The sequence below is a fragment of the Orycteropus afer genome, unplaced genomic scaffold, assembly GCF_000298275.1.
Source record: "Orycteropus afer afer isolate SDZICR_OR568_19922 unplaced genomic scaffold, OryAfe1.0 scaffold00079, whole genome shotgun sequence".
NCBI classification, from domain to species: Eukaryota; Metazoa; Chordata; class Mammalia; order Tubulidentata; family Orycteropodidae; genus Orycteropus; species Orycteropus afer.
In genome coordinates, this window is record NW_006921666.1 from 1,307,872 (window position 1) to 1,317,740 (window position 9,869).

The window sequence follows — 9,869 nt, forward strand, 5'->3', positions numbered from 1 at the left end:
AAAATAATGTTGTTATCTTACATTCATACAGTCTTTTTTTACATAATAACTAGCTTCTAAGTATTTTATTTCTTCTGAACCTGGGGAAAACCCTGCAAGATAATATTTTAGGCCCATTTAAAAGAAGAGAAAGTTAAGCTTCAAAGTGGTGGGGTGACTTGTTCAAAGTCAAATAGTTTACAAAATTCTGACAGAGATGGGACTTGAAGCCAAATCTTTTGATTTCAAGTTAAGTGCATCTTCCTGATACAGCATATTGTCTTTTAAAACCATGTGTGCAATCAAAGTAAATAGATTTAGATAGAGATATCTTGGGAAAAATAGAGATCAAAGAAAATACACACTAACTCCCACACAAATAACCTCCTCTGCCAAGCTGACATCAGCAGTCTGTGTGTCAAATCCTCGCTTCCGCTCCCTTGTCCCGCCTTCTTCCTCAGCTCTGCTGGGAAGGCTCAGCTAAGCTGGCAACTGCAGAGAGCATCCCCAGCAGGCCCTCTTCACACAAGTGGCTAATGATCTGGAAAAGCTCCTAGGCCCAGAAAACCCAAAGAGGCCTTTCGCACTAAGAACAAATAGCAATGGAGGGAATTACAGAGCCAACCTGCAGTGCACAGCACTTCATGGGAAATGAAATTGCATCTGTTAGACACCTTTGTTGTTTTCTTGTTCTTTCCCTCTCTACTTCCATCACCAGACTCAGAAACACCAATATTCTTCTTAGTTCTCTGGAAATTCCCTCAAATACAGTTCCTGAATGGAGTCCAGTTCTGTCGCTAGCCAAAACCAGAAGGAAATCTAAGCTAATAGCTACCTAACTCCACTGAGGATTAGGCCAGCAGATGTTGATGGCTTACTGTAAATATCTCATGCAGAGGCAGCCAAAATGAAGTGTCCAGGCTGGCAATTTATAGATGCAATAGACAAGAGGAACAGCCATTGATCATAAGTCAGCTCTACTCCAGGAGTCTCTTTGAATGCTATAAATTATGTAAAAACAATATGATACAAACCAAACTCAATAAATAACCAATTTCCCCAAACATGACACTGAGAGGGAATTACCAGTGTTTTTTGGGGGTCTCAGTTTTTAGGAGAGCACAGTGCCATTCAGACAAGGCAGTCAGTTCAGGCAGTAGACCTTGTTGTCTTTGTCTACCTTGTTTTATCTAAGTATCTACATTATAAGTCAGGAGGGAAACAGTCAGTGAAGGTTATAGATTCTTTGTCAAACAAACCAGATGCCCTGACACATAAATTTCCTCTGTTCCTGAAAGGCTCATAATTAAAAAATGAATCCAAGAGGACTTACTGTAAATTACACACAGGGAGAAAGAAATTAATAGGATGTCTTTTTCACACCAAGCATCAAGTACATAAAGAGAAGCTAATTGGTACTCGGTTCTTCTCGACCTTCTGTTTTGTAGGTGCTGAAAAGAGGTTGTAAAAAGTTTCATGATAGCAATAGCAAACACTTCATGGTTATCCTTTCTCTGGTCTTATTCAATCTTGTCCTTATTGTATAAATGAAGGTGAGTGAAACATGACACACCTCCACAGAGCCTGGATGCACGGTCAGTAGGCAGATGTCAGTCACAAGTAAAAGCAGCTGTTCTCCAAATATTGAACAGATTAACTTCTTAACAATAGGTTTCAATGGAGGGAAATCTGTATTTATATAATGATAATTAAAAATCCCCTTCGGCTCTAAGATACCCTCGCTTCACAGAAATCTCATTTCATGCACACACACTTCAACAAAGAAATTTTTGCATTTTTCAACCACATATCACCCACGATTTCATTAATGTCATGATAAATAATTATACAGAAAATACTGCATCATGGAAGTGTGAACTGAAAAAAAGAAGGAAAGAAATCTTAGCTAATTTTAAGCAAGCAATCCCTAAATTATTTTCATCTCTCAGCCTTGTCTGATTTATCTTAAGAGACCTAGTTTTTGTCTTATTCACCTTGCTGTTGAAGCTTATTTAATCCTCATGAGGTCAAGAATATGTGGGAAGGCTTTAGATTTAGAAGTGGCCAGCAACAGAAAGAAGGGTCTCCATCCTCTTGCCCAGAAGAAAGCTAATCTAAGGAAACTGTAAAGTAGGAAGAATCGTGTCTATGGGACTCACTCAACTCGGTTTTGGTATGTCTGTCTTTGTGCCACTTCTCCATCCTAGGGCACAATACTTTCATCCTGTCCAAGTCTTCCCCACTCATACCTGCCGTCACCCAAAATGTTGTATGTCCTCAAATTAATCATGCCCATTTCTCCTCCTTTCTCCCCAACTCTTAAAACAAAACTCCAATTTTGTCTGAGCAACTGACCTTGGCCTGATGAGAGAAGGATTTCAACATGACTGACTGCTTTAAAATGTGAGGGTGATAAAGAAGCAACATGGGAAAGTTCCAGCACCAGAAGGAGGCCAGTGTGCAGCCTAGAGTAGGAGGGGTAAGTGTGCAGCACGTGGGCACATAGTCCACATCTGTGAAGGTGACAGACATGGCTAGTGGCGGCCAGAACTCCTACCTGCTGCTTTCACAAACATTCCCAGTGGAAAGCTTGAAGAAGCCTGTCTGCCATTCCTGCTCTGGAGGCTCTGTGGTAGCAGGTCTGTTCTAGAAGATGCACATTCTCACCTCACGTTCAAGTTTCCAGTGTTCTTGGAAGACTAGTTTAGCCTCCTTCGAAGACACTACCTCGAGGGCAAACATAGCTGCTGACCACACTTCAGGAATTCCTAGAAATTGCTTTCAGCATGAGTTGATAAACCACAAACTCTCTCTTCCTTCTCGCTTTGTCTCTTTCTCTGTCTTTCTGTTTCTGTCTGTCTCTCTCTCTCACACACACACAGAGGCTAATTTCAGAGATGACACTTTACTTTTGACCCAACTTCACTAGCTCAATCACCAATAGAAGTAACACTAAAGCACTTTTTGTTGTTTCCAAAATCAACATCCATTGTCAAAGAATGAAGGTCCGAGGACATGTACCCTCTGACTGGAGCATATGTACCCTGCAGGCAGACCCCTGCCTCCTCCTATTGTCCCACATCCCTAATATTTAGGCTGCTTTCATCTCCTCTTCATGTCTGCCATCACTCTTTGTTATTTTCTCCAGTTGATTTCTCTTCTAGGTGAACTGCATAGTGGAATGAAATCTTTTGCCTCCCACCCATCCGCTTCCACTTTCATTAATATTCCCTAAACTATGTTCTTTTTGAGTAATTTCCTTTAGTACAAAGAAATAAGCTATATTCAAGGAACAAAACTGTTTTACAGATTGTAAACATCGTCTAAAAGTGAAGTATTTTAATACATATCCATGGGTTTGTTTCCTTGATGTATCTACTTAAATGTAAAATAATCAAGACCATAACCATAATAATAAAAGGAGGCTTGTTTTGTAATGAAGTCTTTCAGCCTTCTTACTTGAATTCCTTTCCTTCTGCGTGTGATAAAGAATCCGCCTATTTCCAATCATCCCCTCAGTATAGACACCAACAATAATCCATTAAGGAGGGAAAAAAATGGATTAAATAGTCAGATCAGTGAAGTGGTCCTCTGTTCACAAAGCCATGAGCATGTCAAGATCATGCCAGAGTGGTGTGTTTCCTTCTCTTTGCTTTGCCTTAAAGTGATCAGATGACCTTGTTGCCTAACTTAAGCTCTGAAGGACAATCACTTGGGAATTCCCAGAATGTTTAAGCAAAGGCAGCATCACTAGTACCTAGTACCCCAAGGGTAAAACTTTTGACATAAAATTCTGGTGATTTTGCTCTTAAAAAGAAAGTAATACACTATGTTTGATCTTAATGTATGTGTTTATGTATAGCACACACACCAAGGATTAAGTCAATGTATATGGTTTGAACCAGAAAATATATTTCGATGCATTCATTTCCTAAACATAGCAAAACATTGGCAGAACTCGTAATGGTGTAATACAACATACTGGAATTTCTGATTCCTCCTAGAAGTGTCTAGAATCCTCAAACCAATTTTGCAAAAAGAATGTCAATTTCAAATAACCTGTCAGAATCTGAGAATACTGCTCTCTTAAAAGTGGAGATGCTCTGCAAAGGGATTGTAGGGAAAAAAAAGGAGAAACTGATAGTATATTATCTGACTCAACAAGATGCTCATGGCTGCCTCCAATTATATTTTTCTAAGTAAGTCACACTGAACAAAAAAAGAAGATGAATCACCATGAAAATGCAAGTGAGCTAGTAATAATAGCCTAGTTAGAGCTGCCATGAAATAGTCATTAAGTTATAGGCAGTATAAATCTCACAGTTTTGTAAATTACAGTGGATCTTAGAGGCCATATAAAGATAAACTGTACAAACTATGGCTGCCTTTCTTTTTGCTCCTTAGAATGGAGTTTACAATGCCTAAGTTCAGGTTCATAGTACTACATGGTTCCTGAAGCACCTGGAAAAGACTTAGAGGTTCACAAGTCTGTTCACAGCCACGCTGAAGCATCCTTCCCTGACCTTCTAAGCAGCCTTGCCTCACTCTGCCTTACACTGATGTCAGACAGGCTTCTAACTCAAGCCTCATACTTCAGGCTGTTCCCATTTCCAAGGCATTCTGGAAGAGCAGGTGCTGGAGAATGGGAACTGCTGGGGAGAGATGGTGGAGGCTTCTTAATTTTCTGCTTGTGGTCCCAGCCATCCACCTCCAGCTCTGGAGGCCAGGAATGCAATCTTCCCCTCCTCCACTTCCCTTGGTAGACCTGCGCATTAGCAATTTAAGATTCAAAGATTCCCTCTAAATGTTTCTTTTCCTCCTTTTTGGAGCTTGGTGGTAATCCCTGGTTGATCTTTTTCTCAACTGCTTTTCCCCCTGCTATTTAAACTGAATTCTTATTACTCCAAATTAAATCCATTCTTTCTAGCCTTGTCATTGCTAACTAATGAGAACAATTCCTCTCTTTGCTTTTGGTAGCTGCACTTTGGGTACTTATGGATGAAAATCACATCCTTCTGTAGCCTACTTTCTTTCCCGCAGACTGCACAGGTGATAAAATGGGTTAATTGTTGCTATAAAAATATTTTCTATCCTCATAACAAAGTAATTTTTTTCCTCCAAATCATTTTAATCTCCTAGAATTGCACCATATTCTTATGATCTGTAGGGAATGAGGGTAAAGTCCTATTGGGCTTATATGTACAATACCTAAAGCATAATATTAGATACACAATACACAGAATTGTAACACTTGGCCATCATGCTCCCTTTGAATTTCTTGCCCTGCCCGCTCTAATCTCAATTTGCATCACATGATCTTTATATCTATACAAAGAAGTCTGTAGCCTACAGCAGGGCAGACAAAGTGCAACCTGCTTGTTTTTGTAAATAAAGGTTTATTGACATACAACCACACCCTTGTAAAAAATGCATTGTTTATGGCTGCTCTCACCTTATAAGGGTAGAATTGAGTAGTTGCAACAGAAACCATAAACAAATCTCCAACCTTTTCTATCTAGCCTTTTAGAGGAAAAATTTGCACACCTCCAGTCTAGGAATTAGCTGGTTTTGCTGTTTGTGCCAAGTTACAATAAACAAAAGCAGGTAAATCTCTCATTTACACCTAAACAGTCAGCTAAATGTTTTGCCAGAGGCCAAGCTCCACAGTTGGGAAGAGAGTTTTCAAAAGAAGAATGACTTTTCCTCTTTAGTTCCAGGGAGCAGAAGGAGGGGTTTTATTTTTTTTTCTTCCTGAGGCACTCTTCGGGCGCCTTGCTTCACATCTAAAGGGGGAAGTCAGGACCAACACACCAACCCACTTGGGTGATTTTTTATAAGCACATCATACACCTTTGCTGTGCCTCTCTAGATCCTCTGCGGCATTTATGTCGCTCACCAACTCAGACCACCAGGAGGGCAAGAGAACTCAGGCCTAGGCCCGGTACTCACTATGTGAAGCTGGAGGAAGTCGCCAAGACCTGGGGCACTGTCGATGCGCACCAAGATGCCGTCCTTCACAGTGGTGCTGAATCCCACAGCAAGGCGATCCGAGCGCGTGCTGGGCCTGTCATTGGCCGGCCAGGTGTAGAGGATGAGGCCTCCACTTTTCCCAAAGATGTACGTAGCGCCAGCTGCAAAAGGCAAGAAAGAAGGGACATCAGGGTGCTGTATCACAGACTGGCAGCCGTAAACACAAGGCTGAGACTCTGCACAGGACAGCTGCCAAGAGGAAATGTCCCCCAACTGACAAGGTTGAGATACTGACAGTGAAGGTATCTAAAGCCTAGCAAGGCGGCTGTCTCCTCAAATTAAAGATGCAGGCTACATTAATTAATAACAAAACCCGTGTTTTTGAATGTTAGGGAGAAACATTCTCATCACCGCCAGTTCTGGGTGCCTAATGCTACAGGGCAGACGACCCGCTGTATCTGAGATCTTTTGTACATTGTGACTAGCAACTTTTCAGACTTCCTCAATAGCAGAACTAACTTTCCATCTCACTCCCAAAAGTACTCAGTGCCATCAGGCCCACTCCAACTCCTAGTGGCCTCCATAGGGTTTCCTAGGCTGTGCATCCTTACGGAAGCAGACTGCCTCATCTTTCTCCCATGAGCAGCTGGTGCATTTGAACCACTAACCATTTGGTTAGCAGCCCAGCACTTAAACACAGCATCACGAGATCTCTTTCCCTCTCACCTAGGACAGGCATATGATAGAAAACTCGTCCCCTGATCTCTTGGCTATCAACACATTCTGCTCAGTGGCGCAAGGAGCAGTTCTAGGGATGCTCGTCCCGCTGCAGGAAATGTGGACGCCCACAGACATCATGCCTCTTGTGCGTAGACTGTCTACCACGCCCACAGAAAAGAAAGCTGTAGCCTAAGAAAATCAAGTTATATGACTTAATGCTTTTGCATGTTTCACTACTATGGTCCTAAAAAGATAACAAAAATTATTTAAAGAAAAAAAAAAAAAACGTCGCTTCAAGCCAGTTTGACTCATGAGAACCCATGTGTGTCTGAGTAGAGTGACGTTCCACAGGGTTTCCAGTGACTTATGTCTAGCAGTAGATCACCAGGTCTTTCTTCTGAGGCACCTCTCAGTGGACTCAAACCTCCACCCTTTCCGTTAGCAGTTGAGTGCGTTAACCGTTTTCACCACCGGCTATTTTGAAAACAACCCCCCTCCCAGTAGCAGTGTTTATCTGGTATTAAACAACAGTTTCTATCTGTTTCTCCAAACTAAATTTCAAAAAGATAAAAGAAAAATAGGAAAAAATCTCAATATAATCAGTTTTGAACAGGAAGAGTAGTATTTTCAATTACAACTAGTGAGTTTATCAATCACTTGTGTTTTCACTATCATCTGTACAAACCCAGGGGTTCATAAGAACATAGAAATTTTGAAATACAAAATGAATGGGAAGAAAATATTTGCAGATTCTAAATCACAAAAGTGTATTTTAAGAAAGAGGTTTTTCTTTGCTGCTGTTGTTCGAAGTCTGAAATTGGGGAAAGAGCATTTAGATTTGGTAGCCAGAACAGACTAAGCCATTGTAGACTCTAAAGTTTCAAAACTCTGTAGTTTTATCCATAGTGAGTGTGCTCATATGTTACCCATCTCAGAGTTCAAAGAGCATTTGGCACTAGATTTTCTTGCATGTTTCCCACTGAACAAGTTCCAACCCTTGGAACTGTTTTAAAGCAACATTAGAGGTGACTAAGGAGACTATGAGTCGGGTTTGACTCGATGGCACATAACAACAACAACAACAATAAGGTGACTATAGCAAATATTCCTGTATCTTCAGCATCTACTAAAAATCTCAAACATTGGTCCACATTTATTTTCAGAGCTAGTTTACAGAGAATATTGTGTGGAATTATGGTGAGTGAAGAAGAAATGAATTATGCAGTTTGTTTAGGAATAATAAACTGCTGTGAGGCTAGAACTAGGAATATAAGTCATCTGTCATTCTTTGTTAAGCACTAAGCGACATTCAGTTCTGTGTCCTTTTTGAAAGATCATTATCTGTTGCTCCAATATACTCAGTTTATATATTGCATGCATCCTTTTTTTTTTTTTTTTTTTTCCTCCTATGTGTGTCTTTGGAGCTCTGATAGCATAGTGCCTAAGACAGTGCCTAAGGCACTTGACTGCTAACCAGAAGGATGGCGGTTCAAATCCACCAGCCACTCCTCGGAAGGAAGGTTGGCCAATCTACTTCCGTATTCACACTGCCTCAGAAACCCAAGGAGGGGTCCTTATGAGTTAGGTCTGACTTGACGGCACAAAACAACAACAACATGTGTGTCTTAATCATAAGGGATGATTCCTGGAAAGCCAATGTACTCCACACTCATCTGTAGAATTTGGAGTCACGTATATGCAAAACAATGTTCATTCTTCAATATCCACCAACACCCTCAAAGCTTCTTCCAATTGCTATTGTTGTTATGTGCCATTGAGTTGGACCCGACTCATAGCGACTTCTCTTTGGGTTTCCAAGACAGAATCACTACAGGAGTAGATTGCCCAACCTTCTTTCTGAGGAGTGCTGGTGGGTTTGAACCGCCAGCCTTCTTGTTAGCAGTCAAGTGCCTTAGGCACTATACTACCAGAACTCCTTCTTCCAATTAGATACATGGATATAATGATTCCCCTTTGATTTCTCTCCACCTGTGGTAAATTATAATATTTCCCTTTCCTTGAATTACTTCAAATATTCTCAGTACTCTCTATTCCTTATTTGGAAAACTGAAGGCAACTCAGTGATTAATGTGTAACCCACTGCCTTTGAGTTGATTCTGACTCATAGCTATTAATATATAGACTCACCAAAAATGTACATCGGCCTGTGACATTTTGTGACAATTATAAAATATTACCCTATTCTATACTAAATATATATTTGATTCTCCTACAGAGATCAATTCATATAATATTAGAAAATAATTTTGTCACTGCCAGAGTCAAAAATTATTGACAGCAATATCTTCCACAGGGTATTTTACATTTCACAAAGCCTTTTCAAATTTATTAGCTCAATCTTCACAATTTTATGGACTATTTTATTTGTTAACATCACTATATATGTTTGTAGACAAAGACTCAAATATCTGATTTAAACAAGTAGCACTACCTTTAAGTTTCCAGCCTGACCCTCCAGCCTACAGAAGCCTGTTTTACTATAAACCAATCAAAATTTAACATAATTACATAATAAATTGTATCAGTGATGCAAGGATTGTACTTAGTTTTTTTTTCATATCATCTTCTAAGACCAAAACAAAATGAAAACTAAGTCATAGCCCCAAAATTCTCACATTGTTTTCAAAAGCTGATTAGGCCTTGTGACCATAGAAATCACTTTACAAACCTACTTGCAATTTTCACTCATTTCTCTGTTCAGTAATTCTCTGACCTCCAAAATAATAGTGAAGAAAAATATAGATATAGCCATAACTATGTATAGGCGGGCATGGTAACTTACATATTTAAATTAAAAAAAAAAAAAACTCACTACAACAACATTAATAAGATATAATAGATGCAAAATCTGACTTTAAATATTATTTTTATTGCTTCAGGTGTTCTGAATTCAGCACGCCACTATATTACATGATTTTAAATTTGCAGATGATCAAGGCAGAAAAAGTCCAAAATACTTAGCAAAATACAAATTTTGCTATGTGAAAATAAACATTAATGTATCTCTTCTAGATATTGAATTTGCTAGTATTAATGACTTTTGTCATTTGTCATAGACCAATGCTGGCTTTAGAGAAAGTGAATGGACTCACTTTTCTTCTGCAATAGTCTGTTTTTTTTTTTTTTTCCTGCTTGTTTTCTTTTTTCTCTTTGTTTTTTATTTTTTTGCTATTTTGCTT

At 39.5% G+C, this 9,869-nt stretch overlaps 1 protein-coding gene across 1 annotated transcript in view; it reads right to left on the minus strand.

Moving 5' to 3' along the window:
- The window catches only part of NRXN3 (neurexin 3), a 2,130,901-nt gene that overhangs the window by 566,645 nt on the left and 1,554,387 nt on the right, over positions 1-9,869 (minus strand). The window contains exon 16 of the mRNA XM_042781017.1: positions 5,929-6,110. Within this exon, the coding sequence (XP_042636951.1) occupies positions 5,929-6,110 (182 nt within the window). The remainder of the gene's footprint in view (positions 1-5,928; positions 6,111-9,869) is intronic.